Genomic DNA, 25,118 nt, shown 5'->3' on the forward strand with positions numbered 1-25,118 from the left:
AGTAGAAAAAAGAAACGACATGTCGTGCAGAATGATTAATCGAGTCAAGTGCTGCACTGCACCTGCTTTTGTTGGGAGTTGGGATACATTCGTTCATGGTTTCAAATCTAGTTCATTTATTATGATGGGAAGTTGTTATTTTAAAAATGGAATGTGTCATCCAGCTTAACTAGTTTTGCTACGATCGGTCGTGCGTGCTCATGCACATCTATAGTCAGGGAAGATGCACCCGCATGCCCATGCGTGACTGACTTTAGCACTCTTTGAGTTCTTGAAAAGTTCAATAACCATTATAACCAGTTTAGATTTTTACTTGGAAGATAATTCACTCAGATTGTTCATTCTGGTAAAGAGCCAGTGTAAATTAACATCATAAACGTCGGCTATGTGAAGTTCAAAAATACTAACATGGACAATTACACCAGAGGTACAATCTGCCAACTATAAAATCATTACCACTAATTCCGTCAAAACCTGCACACTATAATTTTACAAGCTGACCCCCAAATCGCTCAATTCTCTCTTCGTCGAAACTCGCCCGATTCAGGAGCCCTGAATATCGCGTAATAGACAAAAGCATACTCCTAAAATAACTTTACCAGTTACCACTGAATACAAAATTCACCTACTATACTATGTACGGCAGCATAAAAGAACTCCCCCGCAGAATGTAAGACAAGATCAACCTATTGAGGATGACTATTATGTGTTTGAGGAACCTGAGCGCTCATATTGCCAATCAATGTCTCTGGTTGGGCCGGAACAACAGGTGGTGGAGATGTCAGATTTGGTGGAGGTCTCACCGCTTGAGTGGGTTGGGTTGGCGCTATTATGAACTGGTTAAAAGCAGCACTGTAAGCCCGACCTGACAGACTTCCGCGCATACGACCTGTTGGTCGCCAGTTCTGCTCAGATGACAAATCCACCGATCCATCAGCCCCTGAAACTGCTTGCATCGTACCTCCTACGTTTACTGGCAAAGATGGCCTGGTTCTCGGAGTTTGATTTTGCACTGGCATGGATGGAGACTGCCTGGCCATGATCGCAGCTAGGTGAGCACCAGCCATGAACCTCTGTCGGTTGTTTAAAGAACTTGATGTTTGACCAGTCCCAACTTGTGCATTTCCTTGTTGGATATGTGCCCGCGAGAGATGTGAAGATGATCGATTGGAGCTTGAAGACTGACCCATAGTCTGGGGAGTCCTTGCATTATTAAAAGCTTGCTGTAAGTGTGCATTCTGGAAGTCCATGAGCCCAGGAGATGCTCTGTTAGCACTTTGCAGTTGACTCTGAACTGGAAGGCCAACAACCTGTTGGACAGATTGCCCGTGAATGAAGGACTGATCTTGACGATCCCAGTTCTGTAAGATTAATGAAACGAAACTCGGTAACATTAAAGTGCAGAACAAGAAAAGATCCTCTAGATTGGAAATAGAAAATTTTCTCTAGAATGCTTTGACCAACAACCAATCAAACTGGAAAATACTGATTAAACCAAGTCAATTTCAGGTCCAGCGTCCAGGGTTTCCCATTTGCATTTATACTGATTGCGACCACCATAACAAAATGGACATCAAGAAAAGAGAAAGCACTAACCTGTGTAGTTTGTGAGGGATGTTGCAGTGAAGATGAAGCAATGTTTGACACTTGAAGCGGATTCATTCGGGGCCTAGAAAAGTGTTGCTGCCTTTCCAAATCACTACATACTGCATTGACACCATTTGCTGTGGGTGTGATAGATTGTCCAACCTGAGAACTAAGAGAGGCACTAGAGGGAGTTGAGGAATTCCAACTAGTTCTTGGTCTTTGTTGCAAACCTGGTCCCTGGGACTGTGCAGGGAGGGCCTGAACTGCCGTTGGAGTCCTGGGTAATACTCTGTCTGATGCAAATCTCCCGTACTCATTGTTAGCAGCTGAACTTGCAAACTGTGACTGTTGCCACTGAAAATTATTGGGAGAAGAAAATTGATGCATTGCAGACGCCACAAGATCAGTGGTCAAATGACTCTCAGTTCCTCGATCAAGTGCAGGAGAAACAGCATCAGTCAACACAGGTGACTGTAAATTTGCAGGACCAGTGTGAGGAATAACACCACCCATTTGCGTGTCTGACCTTATACCGGAGGCCAACGAACCATTAGCAAAGAAAATTCCAGACCAAAAGTCGTCCTCTAAATGAGCAGCAACAGTTTGATTAACCCTGTTTGTGTTGCTCAAAGGTTTCACGTCTTCGGTTTCGCAAGCACTCACAGTGTCCATCTCAGTATCATCCTCAGTAAGATCCAGAACATTAGCAAGTGCAGTTGAGACACGGGTAGATTCTTCCTGCTGAGAGCTTTCTTTTGGAAGGCCCTTATCATATGCCCGATCCACATCATCATCATTCTCCAGTACAGCTTTCCATGATCCATCCATGGAGATTATTACTTCAGCAACATTCTTTCCTACCTCTCTCAGGACCTGGGGGAGAAAACCAACTGGTTTATCAATACAAGAAAAACATAACACAAATAAAAATGGAAAATGCAAATAAGTAGCTACTTGCCTTAATCATATTTTGATCAACACAAATGTCCAAAAAGCAGACATACTGATTACAGTGGGGGCAGCGCCATGAAGGTCGTCTTAAATTTATACCAACAAAGTTACTGAAGTCGAAACACTATTAAGTCACCAAAAAGAAAAAAGAAAAAAATTGAAATTAGAAGACAGTATTGAACTATCAGAACAGGAAAAGCTAGATCGTTCCACGTCCAATTACAGAATAACTTAACTTTTCATCAACTATCTGAGCTAGACAGTATTTGAATCTCAAGTTCCCGAGCAAATAAAATATCAGTGAAATATTGTATGTTAGTTACCACTGCTAGGTTAAATAGGAAAATTTGACTGAGTATATAAAGGATAACAGAATTTAGGGTCTTCTATTCCTATTTCTCGACTCCCCCTTCAAACCTCAACTATTATCAAGAGAACAGTTGGTGGGGCATAGAAAAAACTTTTCCTTTAGCCTTTCCTGTCTTCCTTACAAACCCTATAGTGGAAATAAAGGTTTCTTTTAATTTCTTTTCTGTTCCCTGAGGATGAACAATCATAGTAATATTTTTTTAATATCAAAATTTGAACCTGAACTCATAAGAAATATCTGTCAAAAGTAAAAATCTGAAACCATGTGACCTTGAAGTGGCACATGTAAAGCACTCGCGCAGATAAGGGAAGTGGCATAAGTGCACAAGTCAAAAAGATCTGAGGTCCCATTAAAAACCAACATGCAAGCAAGATGCATATAGATCGCAGAACAATTTTACATGGTTCAAAAGCTTGTTACATGTTGATTATGTAGGAACTTGGAAACATAAATTTGAAACCAAAGGCATCAACAGGAGAAAATGAACATATGTATAATATGTGTATAGCTGCATGGACCACTCACTTGAAGATGTTTGCACAATCGACCTTTGACAGGAGTTTTGATACGTGTATAGCTGTTTTGCACATGAACGCAAATGTAACAATCAGCATCATATCAACGAAGTTTGATCAAATAGGTATTAGCAAAAATACACATTTTGATGCATTTTAATGTAGAAAAAGAGGAAAAGATATGCGACACAACTTCAGCACATTAACAGTGTTATTCACACAAAATAGGACATGGCCAAAATGTTATGTTAACCGTTGAAATCAAAACTTAACAAATATTGAAGCAGCTGACCAAGCTGATGAAAAACAATATAAACCCTTTAAACTATGCTATCTTCCAAAAAAAACCAAATCAATCTTTCCCAATCAGAATTAATTTTACAAAAGGCAGAAATCCAATAAGATTTCTAGCATTAGACATTTCTGCTGAAGGTAATAGTGCGGTTCAGGTCAAAATGTCCAAGGAATACCTATCTCAAAGATAAAGGATAATAAATAAACTAATAATATTCAAAACAAAATAAGCTAAGAAAAATATTACCCAAGCAACAAATATCAAGGCGTACCTTATGGGACAATTGAGAGATATTCTTGATGGCCCTTCGATTATATCAGAATCTAATGATTGAAATAAAAAAGTTATCATTTAAACATACTATACTATGGTACAAAGCCTAATGGATTTCAAAAGTTTAGGTAAGACGACATATCTACATAGTGTATAAGAATAAATTGAAAAGTAATCATGTGTAACACCTGAATCTGACGAAGGTACAATGGGCTGAGTATAATCTTTCAGTGTTGAAGTGTCAGGTGATGATGTGATGCGCATAAAGGCAACCACTATGATATAGTGACCTAAAAGTAGTTACATTACAGTCAGAGCTGGAAGAATATTGTACAACAAAACTACAATACTTAGACCATGAAGACTTGCACCCAAGCTCACCATTGAACTGGCCCACAGCTTGAAGAAGGTTTGATCCAAATTTAAGCATTCCAGTCACAACTGATGGCATCTGCGGTCCAGTATCCTGACAAACAAAATGCAAGACACACTGTTACTAAATAAATACTATGGTACAACCCAAATTCAGTCATTTGCATCTAGCTATCGAGTAAGTGGAACCACACAAACCATTAAAACGTTTGTCCTTCTATCTACTCCCTTTCCATTTAGAAGAAAGCTACAAAAGTAAAAGAAATGTCATCAGAGTAGATAGGAAACACCTCCAACGAAACTAAAAGATTAAGAGGAAAATGAGCTGTACTTCACTTGTGGCGGACTTATAATACACGCAGATGTCTCCATATTATCTGTTTGTGCTACAAATAACCGCTTCAGGAAAATAAAAAAGGGTGAGATCAAGAAATACTTTCATAAATCATATTTCCAATTCAATGCATGAAAGGAAAAACAGTATAAAGTACAATTTAAAGCACAAAGCGAAAAACCACCACAATTGTAGAACCAAATTGTAACTGTTTAACTAGTTGGAAAATGCATCAAATGAGACTGAAGTAAATAACAGTTCATAGAATAAAAATTACAGTGATTCTACCCCTAAATTATTGACTATTTGTGGGACTTACCAAAATTTATATAACTAACAGTTCATAGAATAAAAAGTATATGTAGCAAGCCCAAAGTTTGAACAAATAAGTTATACTTAAAAGTACAGATTTAAAGGTTAACACAATCACGTTTTTTCACGAGGGTTAACAACAATTATGTTGCTATGATATATAAACTGCACTAGTGTTTTATAACTATAAAGAAAAAACTGTGTGAATGTTGTGCATTATGGCAAAAAGGGCTTGGCAAAAGAATGGGACAAGGTCAAGCAACCTTGTTTGTAATAATCTCACACATTTGTAAACCAACACAAGTACACAAATATATACATAAGTACATATACGAAATATGGGGTATCGGGAATAAGAATTTAGGAGACATAAGCCATCTGCTAGACCATTTATGGACGATTGATGGGCTTGCTGCATGCATGTATGTGTCTATGTGTATTATGCATGACCACACGTGTGTGCTTGTGTGTGTGTGTGTGCATCCATGCATGTGTAAAAAAATTAACAAGAACTCAAGCACTTACAAACACTACCAACATTGCAAGTAATTCAAGAAGATGCTTACAATTTTTTCTTGAGGAGTATATACTGTGCTCTTTGAAATATGGAAATCAAGCACGTACGTTCCATATCCAGGCTACAACACAATGACACATACTTCAAAACAAACCCAAAAAAAAAAAAAAAAAAAATATGTTAAAAGAAAAAAAAATTTGAAAAAAAGAATGAAGAGCCACCTTGACTTCGAGAGAGGCAAGTATCTGGCCCATATTCATCAGTGGATAATATCTGCAAACAAAACCCAAACACACGCACAAGGAGGTCTTTCAAAAATGTATTTGTATCATCAGCATGGTTATTAGAAGGAGCAAATAAAGGATACTATAAATATTAGGAACTGAAGAGGTCAATTGTAAACATCAACCAGAAACACAACACAAACTGAATACAGTGTGGAGAAAGTTAACATTTAATTGCTTCAATATATATATATATATATACATATATATATAATACACAATTCAAAGATGTCAGGCCACGTAACCTCATTATCCTTGCATATGAAAAACTTCTACCTATTCCTGGTAAAACTCTAATTTCTAAATTCTAACATGGCCGCATGGTTCAGGACCATTAGGCTAAGATGATATGTCGTGAAAGAAAGTAAAAAAGTAAAGCAGAAGTTCCACCTTTTCATTATTGTGTCCACAGTAGAGAGACAACAGCTAGGTCCAGTTTTAAAATCTCCTGGGAGCCAGAAGCTACTCCCTGTCTATAATTGCAAAGAGATGATCATCAGAAACATCTACATGAAAGAAATAACAGCAATAATAAACAAAGTAACAGCAAACCTCATTAGCTAGAGAAAATAGTTCTTCAGTCTCCTTTTCTGAAAACCATCCAGTCTTACAAGCATTCTACCAAGAAAAACACAACGTCAGCTGGAAAACTCATGCCTATATGTTCAAATTCTTTCAAACTTGATACAAAAACAAAACCAAATATACCTTCTAGTAAAATGAGGGAAAAAGTGAAAACATGAACAAAGAGCAAGCCACGTATAAGACTTGGGCAAATGTGTAACACCCATTTGGCATTCATTCAATAAAACTAAAGGCATTGTGGAAATACCTTAACAGAGATCATCAGCACCATGATAGCAGCTTCCAATACTTTGTCACTCCTACGCTGGCATATCTGCACAAAACATGCTCTAGTATAAATCTTTGTCACTGATAAAAAAAGAAATTGGGAAGACAACATAGAACAGGGCATTGATGAACTAGAAGAAGAAAACTCCAATACCTGCTTCAACAACGCAGGCAAATCGTGGGCTATCGTCGGAATCTCATTGTTTGCAACGGCATAATCAATGCCTCTACATGTGCCAAAACAATTTCAAAAAAAATAAAATAAAAGGGGAAAACAAAGAAATTGAAAATAGGGTTTGATAGAAAGAGGTAGAAGCTAGTACCTGGAAAGGGAAAGGCAGAGATTGAAGAACTCCATGGCCTCGCCACGGTAGCCAGATTTGACGTGAGCAGCCAAGCGCTCAGCCACGGCGGCGACTCGGTAGGAGTTGACGAGCGAAGCCGAGAGTTGCTGCTGCCCAACGCCGCCTACGTTCAGACTCACTAAATTGTTCACCACCGCCTGCGGTGTTAGCGTTGTTCCATTCATTAGCCCACACACTCACACACAGACACGGCCCACTTTCTCTCTCTATCTCTCTCTTCAGGTTTTTCAAATGTTATTAAAAAAACTGAAGGAAAAGTGAATTGAAAAGGTTCCGGGAAAATATAAAGTAAACCAAACAAAATATGCGGGACCCATGCCACCACATCTCTTATAATTTCCACCTGTATTTAGATAACTTCCCGGGGGAGTTTTTTTTTTTAAATTTCTTTTTAAATCTGCTAACACATGTATAACCAAGGATTTAGGGTTTAAACTCTCGAATTTTAAACGAATTTATAAATTCTAAACAAACCAATTGTGTTAAGACGAATTATAAGCAACAAAAGCATCTGGCACTTGAAGTCAAGCGGTTAAGAGCATTATCTTTTGCATTCAAAATTCTATTTTCGATTCTTCCATTTTTCAATATTGATTATATAAAATAAAAAAAATTTGACAAGAAAATCAGCTGGCAATTGATAAATTGGAGGGTGAAATCAGAAAAATTTGCCTACAAACCGAACTTGAGAATAATTTTTATGTGCTACTATATAGAGAAAAAAAAGTTTTAGAATTTGGTAAAATGAAGATTTTATGAGTAATTTGTACATGTTTAAACTCTAAGATGTGCACCAATTTCATATAACTTCGGATCAAACGATTGTGAATCAAATGGGAAACTAGTTGGCTTAAATCACACCATGACAAGAATAAAGAAATTGCCTTGAAATTAAGAGGTCGCTACATATTGCAAAGTCAAATTGCGTGATAAGAAATCAATTGTTGTTGAACAATAAGTGAAATCTGTATAAAACTTGGGCAGAGATTTTTGAAGAAATTTATTTGAAATCAGTTATGGGATCTGTTTCATGAATGGGCGTAGAAATTCTGCCAGCCTCAGAGAATATAAACATGTTCGAACTTAGGAATTAAAACGCTAATAAGTTTTATGGGCAATGCGAAATTAATAGTTGCATAAGACCTTTGCAATTCACTGAACAAACTTCTCTCTCATTTTTCATCAAGTTTGCCCTAAAAAACCACTAAACCAAAAGCCAAATTGCCCAAGGCTCAACAGCCACCAATATCCCATCGGGGCCCTGCCAAAGGAGAGCAACAGAAGCCCGCCCCCTGCTGTAATTTCAGGCAATGGTGGAGTTTCTCGAGAGCATAAAGGCAATTTTGTAAGCAACAGAAAATATAGGTTCTGCCATGAAACAAAAACTTCTACAATTCAACGTGATGGAGTCGGAATATTTCAATTATACAGTTAAATTTAGCTTTTCTCCCTTTTTTGGGAAGAAAATAAAAGTCGAACTAATTCTGGTACTAATGGCTCTTTTGACGCTGTAGAAATAACTTTGCAGCTTCATACTTCTGTACGGCACAAAAGAAGGCCGAGGTGAATCATCAACCTTGCGACGGAGACAGCCAAGCAGCACAAGATGATACAGAAGATGTATGTGTTCTCTGAAGTTGCAATCGATCAGCCCTTACCCTGCGTGAGAGAAAAGTACGTGGTTAAATATCATCCGGATCACAGAATGACAGTTGATGAGCTTAATGACATCCAAGGTCACTGAATAATAAATCAGCATAGAGATTTCTCCATAACATCAGGTGAATCAAAAAAAATATTCCAACGGCAAAAACACATCGCCAATTCCTTTAGCCAACAGCTTCCACCATCCATTCAGTACTAATTGACCTACTGTAATTATTCAAGGACGCTACTCGGCTAAGACAATAAGCTTCTAAACTATTACTAACATGATAATATAAATACATCTCCAAGAAACATTCAAAACTAATTTTTTCCATATTGTGCTATTTGGAAGAAATTTCTAATCTCTGTACCTTATGAGGTGGAGTTCCTGGTCTTAACATGTTGTTGCCTACTCCAAGCTTTCCTTTCTTCTCGGATGCTTTCAAGATCTGGAAGGAACATGTCAATGTATCATCTACACTCATCATGGCACCAGCATTATCAAACTCCCCACAGTAATTTGGTGCTGAGAATATTGTCACCAGCTTCCGCTTTCCAAAAAACTCATACCCATCTTCCACAACCTGATAAAGGAAACCCAATAAATCCAATAAGAGGTGGACAAACATTAAGAACACTACTAAATAACATACAGTTTGCATCTCAGGCCAGGGAAAAGCATGTGCTCATAAACACTGACATGCAGATTGTACTTCAGCATTAATTGAAAGACAGAATTGAGTATGTGACCAAATATGTGGGACACAAGAACTCTTACTGTCGTAGGAATTTTTTCTGGTGTAAAACTATTTGCTCAAAAAATTTATAACAGAGCCAAACACAAGATACCAACCTAATTGACAAGCCATGATCACAAAGTTGAGAGCCAGTAGTGGAAGGAAAATCATGAGGCATAGAAATCTACCCAGAAAAACAAATATATCATGCACATACACAAAGAAATTCAAATTATAACTTACTCCACTATTCTTTTACATGTTCACCAACATATGAAGGATGAAATTTTGAATAAAGTTACTTCAAAACGTTCATAATATTACTGTCGTGACAAATGGAACTGTACAAGTTAAGATGATTATTTGAAGATGCATTACATCAGGTTGAGTTGTCAGTTCCCAGACTTAGTGCATACACGAGCACACAGGTCCAATTCAGTTCCAAACGAGAAACTAAAAAAGAAAAAAGAAAATTAAGTCGTATTACCTGATGAGCACGGCAAATGAGATCAAGGTCATGTTTCTGGAGGAACTCAGCAACCTTGTCAGCACCAAAAGTATAGGACACGCCACGGTCATTCTCTCCCCAACCTTCAACATCTTTATCAGGATCAGCCCATAATAGATCACAGAGAAGGCCCTGATCTGGCACGTCCACTGGCCGGGCAATATTCCTAATCTGATCCAAGTTTTTCAAATCAGGAGAAAGACCACCATGCATGCAAAGGATCTTTTCATCAATAAGTGCCGCAACTGGAAGACAGTTGAAGCAGTCAGTAAATGTCTTCCAAATGCGAACATTAAATCTTCTCTTGCACTCATCATAGAACCCATATATGCGGTTGATGGAAGCACATTCATGGTTGCCTCTAAGGAGAAAGAAGTTCTCCTTGTATTTGATCTTATAGGAAAGGAGAAGGCATATTGTCTCTATGCTCTGCTTACCACGATCGACATAGTCCCCTAGGAATAAATAATTGGCCTCAGGTGGGTACCCACCATACTCAAACAATCGCAAAAGATCGGAAAACTGACCATGAACATCTCCTGTGAAACAATGACGGAAAATGGATCGGTGTTATTGTAGTATTCAACAGAGCATATCTATTCGGTTCAGGAAATGAATATAAAAATTTCTTAATTAATCAATCGAACAAATACACACCTACAAGGTGGCCCTTACAATTAAATGAAATAAGATTTTTTTTTTTTTTTTTACCATTATAAGCCGAAACGGATTTCCCTTATATAAAGAAAACATTTCTAGAACGCAAACTAAACAAAGGTTGATGGTCATGAATATAAAATTACTTAAAGACCAAAATTCTTTTAGAACACCTGAATCGCCTTAACAAGGTAGGACACTGATGCCAGAAAGTGAACTGAACCTAAGTTAAACAAAAAGGTGGAGTTCGGAAGCTATATGTGCCCTTCGTATCATAATTAGAAGATATATGTGCAAATAGCTTGTACGCTATCACAAGTTGATTGACACTTACCTCTATGAGAGTGGTCAATCTACAAACACATGAAAAGTTGACCGACATTCGAGCATTAGGTCCCAGTGCAATAAATGAGGATCGAATATATCGCCTAATGCATAGTAACATCAACCTTTTACATTCATCTGAGAGGGAAAAAATTCAAACTTTGACTACTTGCATGAGCCAATTTCCACCAAAAACAAATATCTACTTTCATGCGTCACAATGGTGCAGTTCAATGGCTGTCCAACAAATCCAACTTCAGAGAATGCCTACCCAGGCAAAGCACACATGGCACTGACAACACTAAATTAATACCCATCTAATCTAAAAGAATAAGTGGCAACCAGAATACAGCCATATCATATACACTAGTATCAGGAGTACCTAGGGACTACTTTGCAGAGTAAGGAACCTAGCTCACCCACCAACAGGCAACCACCCCAGAAGAAACATGTCCAAGGCCAAAACAAGCCAAAGAATAACTTTTTTTTGGCCAGGAAAATAAGGCAATGAAAAACTGAAAGGCCTCATAAACAACTTAGTCTGCCTAGAATCTTGCAAGCCTTTAGTAATGCTCGGAAGTTTTGCCACATAACCTCGCCAATGTCGCAAATTTTGGCAATGAAAACTACATTAATCTCTTACCATCAAATTTTGGTTTATCAGACAAACACCGGTAACAATTTCTTATGTGCTAAAAACATACTTCGCACTCTACAATCGATATGATATACTCAGATGAGGCAAACTGATTAATGCATATGGAAACCCTTTCAAAGCTGTCCTGTTCTTTTCACTAGTAAATGCTCTTTCTGCTCTAATCAAATGCACCAGAAACTGACCCTACCCAAAAAAACTCAATTTTTCTTAGTACTTCTTATAATCTAAAAAATTACATTATCTGCTCAAAGAAACTCCCAATTTCCAGTGAAGAAATCCTTTTCATGGGCATTGACCAGGAAAAAAAAATATTAATCATTTTCATGTGCAAACCCACCCAAATTACTCTTTCCCACAATTAAGTCCAAATTCAACACATAAAACATGCAAACAAATTCAAATAAACCAAAACTTATCCGAAGATAAAAACCAAAACTTTCAATCCAGAATCAATCATATCAAGTTCTTTACCGCAAATTTTTATCGGAGCTTCAAGCTCAAGAAGATTCGGCTGGCTGAGAAAGATCTCCTTGGAAGCGGAGCAAAGCTGCCTTATTTCGGCCTCCGTGAGCTGCACCTGTTTGGTGGTCCGGCCATTCTTCGCTGAGACAAGCCTCCGTATAAGATCGTCAACAACACTCTCGTCCATCACAGCAAAGCTTCTCTACACAACCCAAAATCGCACCCAGAAAAACCAACCAAACAAAACAAAAGCAGAATACAAAACCCTAACTCTGTTTCGGCCTTGGGTGCGCTCAAAAGCGAGGATAAAGATCCGATTAACGCGTCTTTTGGCTAAAGGGATAAAAGCCTAAAGGAGAATCAGAATAACAATAATAGCTTCGAAATCACAAGCAGAGATTTTAGGAAATAATATCTTGGGCTTTATGGGTTGAAGAAGATGTGGTGGAGGTGTGCGTGGCGGCCATTTTCGGCTGGTAAATGACAGAGAGCGAGAGAGAGAGAGAGAGAGAGAGAGAGTTGAAAAAATAAGTCTTTTAAGTGTGTAACAGTTGGGTTGGGTTTTTGAGGGGACCTCTCTCTGCTTTGCGTTTAAGGGAGCCCTAAATAAAGTTTGAGCTAACCCTATCTGGAAACTTTGAGAGCATGCGCCTCGCACGTGCGTGGTCAACCTTGGTCAACTACAACTATAAATTAGAACACAATTTTTGTTTTGGTTTTTTGTAATGATGGGTTGATGATGATGGATCATGCATTTATCATGATGAGAATCATGACATTTTGGTGCCCTCCCAAACAATACACATTTTTTTATTTTCTTTTTATCCTTTTTGAAGTGGAGAATGAAAGATTATCAAATTGTGACACACTATTTTATCATGTTCTTCTCTTTTTGGAAATAGCTTTTGTATGCAAGTGTTGCTAAGGAGTCTGTGTTTGAATTTGAATCAAAACATGGTCACTTTAGGCTGCTTTAGCCAAGATAGGAAAAAGTAATGCATAAGGCATCTAATTTTGAACGAATAAAAAGAGGGTGGGTGGATAACCGTATAAGTTTTTTTTTTTTTTTTTTTTGTGTAAACATTCATTAGGTGTATAGGAATTTCAAACTTCTGCTTATATGGATGGAGGAGGGGAGTTTATACAAATATTCATTAGGTGTATAGGAATTTCAAACTTCTGACTATATGAATGGAGGTAAAAGAGCTCAACCAATTGAGCTATACCCCCACTAACATTGTGTAAGTTACTTTTCATTCTCAAGTTAATTGTTTTCTTCTTTGGCATATCCTCAAGTAAATTGTTTTAAATAAAGATATTAAGGAAATGCTAAACATAAAGTTTTTAGGTGCGAAATGTGAATATCTGCATATTTATATGTTTACACTGTAAGTTAACCGAGATAAATCAATGAAATTTGAGATGATGAAAAAAAATTTATCATCTCTTAATATTTTCCATATTACTTACAAAGCATCGAATATGTTTCACTGTGATCTCCTTCCCTGATCTTTATTTTATATCTCTAATTATATATATTTCTTTGTGTATGCCTTAATGGAAGTGGATTCTTCTTCCACTCTCAAAAACTTCTAAAATGAGTGAGAAAATTTGAGTGGCTAAATCAAATATACGTGAGGAACGCAAAAAAAGAGAAATCAAAACAATGACTTTGTTTGGAATTTTTTAGAGAAAATAGAATTGGTTATCGTCAAGGTTCATGTAAAAAGAGAATGATCGAAATTACTAATCGTCAATGACTAGGAAGAATGAATCATTTGAAATTCATGTTGCTCTTACTATTTCTATGTCTTATTAACATTTATTTACTCATAAGCATTAACTAAAATGCCTAATTTTGAAATCCAATTTTTTATTTAGGCCATGTTTGGTATCCTACTAAAAAAAGTAAATTAAAAAACTATGATTCTTTTTAAAAACATGAGTTTTCAAATAGTGATTTTAAGATCTAAAAACTTTTTTGGTATTGAGCTCCAAACTGTTTTTTAGATCTAAAAAAAATTGAAATTAAAATTTAAAAAAAATCAGAAACCCTAAATTCCCAAATTGAAATTAACAAGAGAGAGAGAGAGAGAGAGAGAGAGTGGGTTTTTCTTGAGTTTGAGGTTTTAAAAATAGGCTTACCGAACATGTTTTTGTGGCTTTGGATTTAAAATTTATTTTTGAGTTTATAAAATTGGATCCAAATAGGATACCAAACAAGCCCTTAGTTTTGCTGATAAAAAGACTTGAAGAAATTAGTCATTATCTCATTATAATTTTTAATTTGGTTGAGTATGAAATCAAAACTAATCATGAATGAATTATAAATTTAGGACATGGATTTACTCTCAAGTTATGGTCAAGTTAAGTATCGAATATTTATCAAACTATATATATTTTTAAAAAAGGCTGGCTTCTTTATTTTTCTAGTAGCTAGGGTTCGAAAGAAGCTTTCCCATTTGTTGCATGACAATGCCCATTCACCGACTTAAAAGAACTATGTGAACCGTTCTAAAAGATTAATGATATAATTAGATTATTATATGTTGTTGATGGGTACTTTCGATTAAAAAAGAGGTAAGTTATTCTTTGTTTTTCGCCAACAGGAATTTAACCTAATGGAAAATTCAAACATTCATAATATTTTTTTTGTTTTTTTGTTATTATTCGAAAAACTTTCATAATACCTTGTTAGTAATTTAAAGAGTTAATTTTCTATAATTTTCTCCATTTTCACTTCATATAACCAATACTTATTTTTAATATTGGCACATGTCTCTCTCTCATTGGTGGCCCTTAGATAAGCCACCGCATGTAATCCATGTAATTCCTCATTTTCTTATGTAATTGGATAATGCCACGTCAAGCAACCTAAGCCCAAGCCAACAAAAAACATGCGCTCTTGATCAACGTTGACGCTAACCTCACCGGAATATTCCAATCCAGCCACCCGTTACCAAACACACCTCACCCTTTCCCGAAAACTATAAATACTTCTTTTTCTTCCCCCATTGCTGCTCGTGCCCTAGAAACATTCACTTCGCCGCAACATGCTTTTCTCAGCCAAACTCCAAATTTTCTCAGCTTTTCCCTCACTTTCTCGCACCAAATCCATGCTCTCCCTCTCATTTTCCCTCCTAAATTCGCCCTAATGATCCTCCTCAGCTCTTCTTTAACTGATTTCGTCTGGTTATGGATCTCAAGGCGATGTTCGCCGACTACTGTTGTAAATTTATCGGTTGATTATTGTATTTCGATTGAGTTTTGGTGATGGAAGCAGTGGACTTGACTTTTCCGGTGGACGTCGCCGGCGCGCAGAAGTTTATGGGGATAGAGGGTCTTGTGAGAGCTGGGGTTACAGTCAAGGAGCTTGAGCCTTGTGATTTGGACCGTGTTTCTGTTCGCGCAAGCCCCTTGACTGAGGCATGCAGCTCATTTCTCAGCGATAAAGGTGGTTTCTTGGCGTTTGATTTTGTTTTGTTTTGTTTTTTTTTGAATTATTTAATTACTTACCTTGTCTAGGACTGGCTTGCTTGTTAGTATTATTTGACTGGTAAATTGGGGTTAGATCTTTTTCTCCGGGCGTAGATTTGTATTTCCCCAAATTTTGAGGTTGTGATATGTTTTTTTAGGAACTGAAAGCAAAAGAGAGGAAAAGGAAAGAAATATTTGCTTAATATGTTTTCCAATTCAAGCATTTTTCACTGATTTCCCTCATTTATTAATTACTGGTTTAGGTAGTTCAATATTTATAATTTTAGTTACCCAGATTTCTTAATTTGGATGTGTATCTGGGTACCCTCTTAACTTCATAATTTATGATTCCTTGGTTGTAAGTGCATGCTCATTTTTGTTACTGAAATTTCTTAAATTTTTGCTCTGGGGAATTTGGTTATGTTCTCAGAGGTAACAAATGTGGTTAGTGCTTCAGAGTATGAACCATCTAAGCTTGGTGGTCAGCTGCTCAGCTATCAGGGTGAAGAATTGTCCAGGCACCAACATTGTAGGGGCAAAAATGGTTTTTTGTTGCATACTGGTGCTGAAAGTGTACAGCTAGAACGGAAATCAGGAAAGGTGTCAAAAATGGGTAGTTCGACTTCTAAGAGACCGCGAATTGCTCGATTGGAAGATCCAACGAGTTTAGCTGGAGTTGATGGGATAAGGGATATGTCAGATAAGCTCGGATCATATCTTACAAAGTGCAGTTCTTCAGGTAATATATGTCATCTACTGGCACTTTGAATAGTTATTTGACGTAAATGCTTGTTTATCATCATCAGGATTACAACTTCGAGAAAATTGACCCGGGCAAGTCTAAAGATGCTAGATGCCATCTGTGGTCTCTTTGTATGTTAAATTTTGATTGGTCTGTATTTATTAGTCACTTAAATGTTATATCAGTAATTTGTCCTCTCTTGTGAGGACATGATTTTTTTTTTCTTTTCTGGAGTTGTTTAATGCATGAATGTAAAGTTTTCTTCAGTGGAAAGTCCCATTTGTTCTTTGACACATATCTTACTGTTGGGGAAAATTAAGATTTCCCCGACAGCTCTTACTGCTGTTGGGCACATGAACACGCATCTAGGTATTGCACGTCTGTTGTTTAACATCAGAGTGTTATGGATTCAGTGCAGTTGATTGGAATTAAATACTTTCTTTAGTGAAGCATAAGTGATGTAGAATGTGGAATGATAATATTCCATGATTCAAAATTAAATTAATTGGAAAGTAATTGTCTGTGATGTTCCACTACTAACAGGACAATTTGACTTATTTATTGAGGCTGTACAATCCCGAATAGGAAACCCTACAAACCCAGTATAGAAACTGAAAATTCTTAAGAGTCAACTATATATACATTAAAAGCCAAAGCTAGGGAACTACACCCTTTTTTCATTCTCCAACGTAAGTGCGTAAGTCTGTGATACATCATTAAGTAATGCCGTATAATCTCTACTGACGTATAAGCGTTTGTTTTTGTTTTTCCTAAATGAAACTACTGTTAAACTTTTAAAGTTATTTTAACACATATAAGATCTGAACTGGAACATTTTCAACTTGCCGGACCTCCACAATGGAACTTTGGTAGGTAATCAAAGCAATAGAAATTACAATGTTTCCCTCTGATGAATGAGACAGACAATATTATCTGCAGCCTTTTCAAGCAATTTAGAATGCTGTGGAATTACATCTGCTGGCTCCATAATATTCTTTGTGCAAATTTTGTTATTCCTTGAAGTTCAATTTGCTCTACTAGTTCTCATTCTTTGAAACTGAAAATTTATGTGCCGGTAGTTTCTTTATTCTTTTACAGTGCTAGTTTCTATGTGTCCATTGTATCTTGTAGGACTTTTCTTTTTTATAGTCAGTAAACTGTTAATTTGGTCTGGGTTATTGGAAATTTGGAAACATTAGCTTGCAAGTGCAGTCTCCAAAATTTATGTTATGATTTGGTAAGGCCATCATTTGATACTTAACCAGATTACCTGTCCCTTTATGTTCTCGTTTGTGCTGAGAGTCGTTTTTTTGCCTTTCTGTATTATACATTCTAGATAAGAATCAATTGGCGAAACAAAAGAACAACTGTACAAGCAAGCGAGGTGATAAGAGAAATCTCAAACTTCATGCAAAGACTAAACATGATTCTTTCTCCGTAAAGGCGGGTTTGCCAAGCTTCGGTTCTGCTGCTGGAGGGAACAACTTTTTCGGTATGAGACTTCTCACAAAAGCTACATTCTGTCTCTCAATGTATCATTGACGTATTCATTAGTTATTACCATACTTTCACTGTGCATGTTGCATACTGTGCAAAATTTAAATCGTGATTTAAATGAATGTCAGGAGTACATGGCCTTAAGTCAGATAATCATGATGTCACAAAGCTAGTAGATGATGTGCTACTGAATGAGCTCCTTGATGGGACATGCAAGTGTCCTAGTTTAGACAAGGGCAAAGGGAAGAAACCAGCAAATGTTAACGATAGTTTTCTGCATTCAGTTAGAAAGGCCAGTTTCGTCCTTCCGCTACCAAGGTCTGTCCAGCCCCAACATATTGCTGAAGTAGATAGCAATTCCGACAAGATAATGTCACCATGGCCGTTAAGCACAAGTTCTGTTGTAACTTCTGGTGTCAATGGTGATAAGGGAGAACCAGTCATCACAGATCTCTCTTCATGTAATGAGGTCGGTGATCAGTGGTAATCTAATATATTTGTTAGCCCTGGAGAAAACTTACAACATTTTATGTGACCTGTTTGATTAAAACTAGAAGTTTTTATGGCTTACATGGAAAAGCTGTGCTTCAGAATAGGCGTCTTTGTAATGGTGGTTTGGATAGATCTTCTGAATCCAGTATAGATATGTTGGTGGTGTGAACAGTTGCACATTTTAGTTGAGAGTATTAGGCTGCGCTGACAAGGATTTTAGTTCTATTGTATAACTTCTAGTGTTTCATTTCATTCAGATTATTAATATTTTGGATACCACTGATGATTGATGTCGTCCTTTCTGTTTTCATTCCTATAGGTACAGGATTCTCATAAAAAGCCTGAAACTCCTGCTAATCCCCTTGATTTGCCATTATGTGAACCTAAGTATATTTTGGAACGTTTGGCTCTTCCTCCACCCAAGGATTTGGAATCTTTGCTTTTGGATGCTGCAAAACCTGCTTTATCTTCAAAAAGTACTCCTGATCCATGTTCAGGCAAGCAAATATCTCGCCGGGCAAGCTTGCCTCCATTTCCATGGTCGCATACTTCTAATGGGCACTGTAGAACCAGTTCTGATGCAGCAAAACTGTCTACAAGCAGGGCCACATGCCAAGGTCGATGGCAAAGAATAGGGAAGAATATTGTTAGCTCATTGGGGGCTGTCACTAATAATTTTACAGACTTGGAGTCGCTAACCTATGATCAGAGTCTAGTTCCTTCTGCAAGGCTAAAAATTGCTGGTTCAGAAAATCAAGTTTCCCCATCCATATCTGTTAGTCTTTCTTGGTTTCAGCAGGATTCATCGTCTGGTGCAACATGTTCCAAACAATCCTTCGTTCCACTAGGTATGTTTTCTAAGGGATGAGTTTGATTTATATACTAAAACTTGAATGTGTCACATTGGTTGCTGGAAATTATTACTATCACTGTCAGTCCTACTGCTTGGGACATTGCCTTTTATAATTTTTAATTTTTTGGAAATGCAGAATCTGGAGGCAAGGTGAATCATTCAGGAAATGGTAACGGTACAGTTTCTACCTGTTAGCAGCCTCTCTTTATGCTTCTTGTTTGTGTGTGTAAAATGCACGTGCTTTGGGATGCTTGGGGTGGGTAGGGTTATGCATAAAGTCAAGGAAGATGACAAAGAATGATGCTGCCGTGTTGGCATTGAAACTTAATCCAAAATCATTCAATGGAGGCCTACTTTGGGTTAATCCAAAATCATTCATTGATGCCCTCTTTGGCTACCAGTTTCCCAATTAATATGATTATGGAATGTGCCAGATAATGCATGTTATATGCTTTAAATGGAAATAGTAAATGAATCTGATAGGCTTTGTCTGATGGGCTATGGGCCTTGTTAGGAAATAGGAACTGGATGTCAGGCCCATCAGTTGCGCAATTACGTTCTTATTGTTCTTGTCTTGGCTTGGAAAGGATTTTGCATTATCTTAGACTCCATATACACTCCGATTTCTATTTCTGCCTCTGCAGCTGTGTGACTTTGCTGTTATTAATGAAATGGTTTTTGCTTGTCCAGATGAGCATTGTCCACAAATATTAGCTGCTGCTCGAACACTGTGTGACATGGCAACTTGTTCCTCGAGGCAAAATCCAGATGGAATCATAAGATGGCCAAAGAAGCCTTCACAAAAGGCCATGAAAGCTCGCAAGTTAAAATCAATAGAGAAACCGGAAGAAGCATATGGAACATCAGTTGTTGTATCTGGGTCTGATAATCTCAGGAGAAGCGTCGACCGGATGATGCTACCCCCAAAGAAGCCCAGGCTCTCTATGGTTGATGATAGGAAGGATTTCAATAATTTCAGCTGCGTTACAAAAGGACCAATAAATTGGTCTACACCCAGGTCAAGTAGGTCATCACCTGGAAAATCACTTAAGGAGTCAATTGTGGATATAAGACATTCAACCACGGATGTAGCGAGGCAGTCGTATATGATGCCACCACCAGCAAGGGTTCCAGAAAAGGCATCGAACAAGCGGGAGAAGATAAGAAAGTTATTGACAATGGAATGGAACAGAGGAAGGGACCGGCTGGACTGATGAACAATTGTGCAAAAGATTTTAGTCCGTACTGACGAGGTTTGTCATTTAATCTGATGTCTCTGTGGGGAGGGTTGGTTATTGGAAATAGCTGATTTGTATATATCATGCTGTAGCCTGTAGGTGAAAATGGAAAATGTTGTAAGGGGTTCATGATGTAGGCGCAAATGAAAAATGAAGTAGTTGTAAGGATTTAATTTGAAAGGAGGGGTAGGAATTTTATGTTGTAACGAAGGATAGAGCACAGCAGCAATGAAATTCATTGCCTTGTGTAGTGCATCCAATCTCTCTCTCTCTCTCTCTCTCTCGACATGTCTTGGTAAATAATGAAGTTTCACGATTTTATCAAAATTTTAATAAAATAAAAATATGAAAGAATTGCTCGTGTTTCAGAACCTGTTCCAAAATATTGATTTCCGGTAGGGATGGCAAAGGGTCGGGTAGGGGTCGGGTATGACAATACTATCCCTATCCCCGCTCTTCATCCCCGCCCCCATCCCGAAGAGTTTTTATCAAAAATAGCCAAAATTTACCTTATACTTTCATAAATGTCAATTTTTATAAAAACTTTCAAAAATAGCCAAAAACTCACTTAAAATACTCAAATGCCCTCAAAACTAAAACCTACAAAAACCTAAAAAAGCAAAACATGAAAACTGTAATCTATGTTTTCACTTGATTTTAAACATAAAAACTCCCCTATGTTAGTATCTATTGTCTCTGTCATTGGGCTCGAAGCTTTGGTATTATTTGTTGTCGTCAGGCATGTTGATGCTATCACCATTGGAGGCCACGCACAACCCCTTGTTAGCCATATATTGACTTCAAAGTTGCTAATTAGATTCCGATATGAACTTTAACATTACGGAGATGAATCAATAACTCTATGAGTGGCTTGTTAAATATACAATACAAATATACGGCTTATTAGAGATAATTAAGTAATTAGATAATGGAGATGAAGGAGATCATAGAACAAAAGCTTTGCTTCAACTCAATGTTGGGTGGATGCAGTACTCGGACTAGCTAGGAATCAAGTCATATTCATGGTTCAACTCCTCCAATGATTTAACATGGGATCAAACCTTTGTTTTTATATATGTTTAAAATCAAATTGAAAACAAAGATTGCATTTTTTTTAAAAAGTTTTTGTGGGTTTTTACTTAAGAGGGCGTTTGAGTAATTTTAGGTGAGTTTTTTGCTATTTTTGAAAGTTTTTGCAAAAATTGACATTTATGAAAGTATGGGGTAAATTTTGGCTATTTTTGATAAAAACTCATCCCCGAACCCATCCCCGTTTATTAGGTTTCGGGGAATCCCCGTCCCCGTCCCCGTCGGGGGACTATCACCCATACCCGCCCCAAATTCCGGAATTTTTTGCATAAAAAAATATTTATCATACATTTTAATATTAAGTTAAATTATCATTTAACACATCCAAATTAACTATAAAGTTCAACTCAACCATTCAAAATCACATCAATATGAAATTTCAGAGAAAATTACGAAAAATTAGGAGAGGGAACTTAACTTAGGATTAAACATAAATATTATATTTATTTATTTATTTATTTAAATATAAACATATATATTTTCGGGTCGGGTTCAGGGATGGGGATGTCGATACCATCCCCTCCCCATACCCGTCGGTGATTTTTTAAGTTCGGGGATCCCCGTACCCGATACCCATTTAGCCTCGAAATCTCCTCCCGTTAAGGTCGGGGACCCGACGGGGACCCGCCCCTACGGGGATTTTTGCCATCCCTAATTTCCGGCCATGGAATTTGGATTTTTAAAATTTATAAATTGTTAACAAAATAGTTTTTTATATAAAAAGTTAGGATATTTACAAGATCCTTTGTACACGGGCCAACATACAATAAAACTTAACACAAAGCTCAACAATAGGGATGGCAACGGGTCGGGTATGACAATACCATCCCCATCCCCGCCCCCCATCCCCGAACCCATCCCCGTTTATTAGGTTTTGGGGAATCCCCGTCCCCGTCCCCGTCGGGAGACTATCCCCCATACCCACCTCGAATCCCCGATTTTTTTGCATAAAAAATATTTATCATACATTTTAACATTAAGTTTCATATTAACTTATCATTCAACACATCCAAATTAACTATAAAGTTCAACTCAACTATTTAAAATCACATCAATATGAAATTCCATAGAAAATTAGGAAGAATTAGGAGAGGGAAGTTAACTTAGGGTTAAACATAAATATTATAATTATATATTTATTTATTTAAATATGAACATATATATTTTCTGGCCGGGTTCGGGGATGGGGACGCCAATACCATCCCCTCCCCATACCCGTTGGGGATTTTTCAAGTTCAGGGATCCCCGTACCAGGTACCCATTTAGACCCGAAATCTCCCCCCGTTAGGGTCGGAGACCCGACGGGGATTTTTGCCATCCCTACTCAACAAGCGCGCGACTATGCTCGTTTTTCCTTTCTTTTTTAAAGAAATAGTATAGCCGGACGGCTTTACTGTTTTGCACATGGCATTTAAGTGATGGGCGGGTCCTTTTTAAATATATATAAATAGTATAGCCGCCCGACTATACCCGGTGACTTTTTTATATAAACAGTATAGTCGGGTATAGCCGAGCGGCTTTACTCTTTTGACACGTTGTGCCTAGGCCCTTCGCGGTTCTTTTCTTTAATATATATAAATAGTATCGCCGCGCTGCTATACCACGTTGTTTAATTTGTTTAAAATAGTATAGCCGCACGGCTATATTGAGTGTTTATTAGTGTTACTAAATAGTATAGCCGCGTGACTTATTTTGACACTATCGCTGGCGGGTCCTCCTTTTTTTTTTTTTTTTAATAGTATAGCCGCACGGCTTAAAATTTTAAAAATTAGTATAGCCGCCCGGCTTTACTGGGTTTTTTTTTTTAAATTGTTGTAATTTTTTTAAATAAATAGTATAGCCTGGCTGCTATACGCTTTATACATATGGTGGAATCCTTATTTTCTTTGTAAAACAGAGAGCTCGTTTAAATTTAATAAGCAAGGGAAGAAGATAGAAATAAGCGATAAAATAAATAAGGCAAAATTATAGCAATGGTCCCTCAACTAAGACCTGACTTTACTTTTAGTCCCTCATGTCACAAAATTGTTATAGTGGTGCTTCAACTATGCTTCGACTTTTAGAACTCGTCTTTTCATCACATATGTCAACTTTTTCTGAAAAATAACATTTTCACCAAAAAGAAAAATGAAATTAACATGATACGGAGCATTCTTTTACATGTGATAGCAGCCTATATATAATAAGAGAATCAATTGTCTTGAACCTGTAGCACTTATTAACAGATCCAATGGCCTCCATTAATTATATCTCAATAACTTAAATATTGGAATATTGGAAGCAATTAAATATATTTGTGTTTGGGTAATTGTTATTAGGTTCATAAGCTTATGTTTTTAATTGTATAAGTCATTTTTTAATTTTACATAGGACATATTCTTATTGGACTGATTTGACATTGCAAGTATTTGTATTTCTATGCCTGGTTAACTCAAGCAAGATTGCATTAGAATTTCTGTGCAGCGAATTAAATTGCATCAGATTTTTGGCTAACTAATATCTACCTTCATGTAAATTGTTAACTAAGTTTTTGATAGGATCAGTAAAACATTTACTCTGTACTTTTTTTTTGTTTTTTTTACCACTATGGATCAATTGGTTGATTACAGAGTCAGTTAGTAGTTGAAAGGTAGCCGAGAGTAGTTCTATTGCTGGATCGGATGATTGGCACCAGTGGCGGAGCTTGGAATTCTATCAAGGAGGATCAACTTTAAATTACAATGAACTTAGTTTTTATAGGAAAATATATATAAGAATTCATTATAATGATTAAATTTCAACATCACAAATTTAATATCTTAGTAAGTACAATCCAAATTCTAGCAACATAAAAATAATGAAAGAGTAACAAAAGTTGATTTTAGATAGAATGAGAAAATCAAATAAAATCCATGAAACACACATATAAATGACATACGAAGACATGAATACAAATATAGATCGTATTCATGTTTATTATAGACATTTACATTTGTGAGAAGGATCAATAGTAAGTATAGCTTATTTTGGTTGTCCACAAATTCTACAGCTTAAACTGCTAAGACTCCTATGAACCAAAAAAAAGAAAAAAAAGAAAAACTGTTAAAGACTGAAAAATATGGGTTAGGCTAGCTAGCAATGACAGTATTCTTACTTCACTCGAGTTTGATTTCATTCTCCATCTACGTTCATATACAATTCGAATATTATCTACTAACATCACTGATTTGAAAATTTAAAGTGACTGTGTTGATTGTTTTGTAAATGTAAGTTTTCTTCTTTTGCGTGTAACAAAGAAATGACTCAATCAATCAAATTTCAGGAGGCTTCATGAAGTGCTTCTTTAGAATTAAATTTCCATTTATTGCTATTTAAAATTAGGGTAGTTGTTTAGACTTGTTTATTTAAATTTAAAAAATCACATTTGGTTCTTGTAGTTTGTCAGTTTTTTTACTTTGGTCTCTATAGTTTTAATATTATCAGTTTAATCCATGTTGTTTAATTCTATCGCAATTCAAGGACACATCCAAATTTCTATCCAAAATACCCATCCACGTAAGAGACACATGGTGTTTATTCCGTCAAGAAATTGGACGAAAATTTGGACGTGTCTTTAAATTGCAATAAAATCACACTACAAGAGTCAAATTGCCAAAATTAAAATTACATAGATGAAAGTAAAAATTTCGTCAAACTAGAGGGACAAAAATTGACTATTTGCGTTATTTAAA

The 25,118-nt window shown here is 36.7% G+C and overlaps 3 protein-coding genes across 5 annotated transcripts; 1 reads left to right on the top strand and 2 right to left on the bottom strand.

Annotated features, from left to right (window-relative positions):
- Positions 1-334: 334 nt before the first annotated feature.
- Positions 335-7,284, bottom strand: LOC117628126 (E4 SUMO-protein ligase PIAL2). Its single transcript, XM_034360500.1, has 16 exons — positions 6,986-7,284; positions 6,817-6,889; positions 6,643-6,708; positions 6,363-6,428; positions 6,201-6,283; positions 5,748-5,799; positions 5,576-5,647; positions 4,695-4,762; positions 4,562-4,610; positions 4,373-4,457; positions 4,180-4,281; positions 3,990-4,041; positions 3,434-3,485; positions 2,546-2,662; positions 1,597-2,460; positions 335-1,361 (listed from the first exon to the last, which is right to left on the bottom strand). Exons 1-16 carry the CDS (start codon positions 7,189-7,191, stop codon positions 687-689), a joined length of 2,682 nt encoding a protein of 893 aa, XP_034216391.1. The 5' UTR covers positions 7,192-7,284; the 3' UTR covers positions 335-686.
- An 894-nt stretch (positions 7,285-8,178) lies between these two features.
- LOC117627624 (serine/threonine-protein phosphatase PP1) lies at positions 8,179-12,583 on the bottom strand. The gene is made up of 4 exons (XM_034359787.1): positions 12,030-12,583; positions 9,899-10,458; positions 9,046-9,258; positions 8,179-8,686 (listed from the first exon to the last, which is right to left on the bottom strand). The coding sequence occupies exons 1-4, from the start codon at positions 12,205-12,207 to the stop codon at positions 8,675-8,677; spliced, it is 963 nt and encodes a 320-aa protein (XP_034215678.1). The 5' UTR covers positions 12,208-12,583; the 3' UTR covers positions 8,179-8,674.
- Positions 12,584-14,902: 2,319 nt separating this feature from the next.
- On the top strand, positions 14,903-20,574 carry LOC117627841. 3 transcript variants are annotated; one of them, XM_034360104.1, is made up of 7 exons: positions 14,903-15,474; positions 15,928-16,236; positions 17,576-17,731; positions 17,865-18,205; positions 18,548-19,076; positions 19,218-19,250; positions 19,772-20,574. In XM_034360104.1, the coding sequence occupies exons 1-7, from the start codon at positions 15,294-15,296 to the stop codon at positions 20,293-20,295; spliced, it is 2,073 nt and encodes a 690-aa protein (XP_034215995.1). In that variant the 5' UTR covers positions 14,903-15,293; the 3' UTR covers positions 20,296-20,574. The 3 variants fall into 3 exon arrangements, with proteins under 3 accessions (XP_034215995.1, XP_034215993.1, XP_034215996.1); XM_034360102.1 differs by having other exon boundaries at positions 14,904-15,474; positions 19,218-19,256; XM_034360105.1 differs by having other exon boundaries at positions 14,904-15,474; positions 15,955-16,236; positions 19,218-19,256.
- The last annotated feature ends 4,544 nt before the right edge of the window (positions 20,575-25,118 follow it).

Source organism: Prunus dulcis, chromosome 5 (genome assembly GCF_902201215.1).
Source record: "Prunus dulcis chromosome 5, ALMONDv2, whole genome shotgun sequence".
NCBI lineage: Eukaryota > Viridiplantae > Streptophyta > Magnoliopsida > Rosales > Rosaceae > Prunus > Prunus dulcis.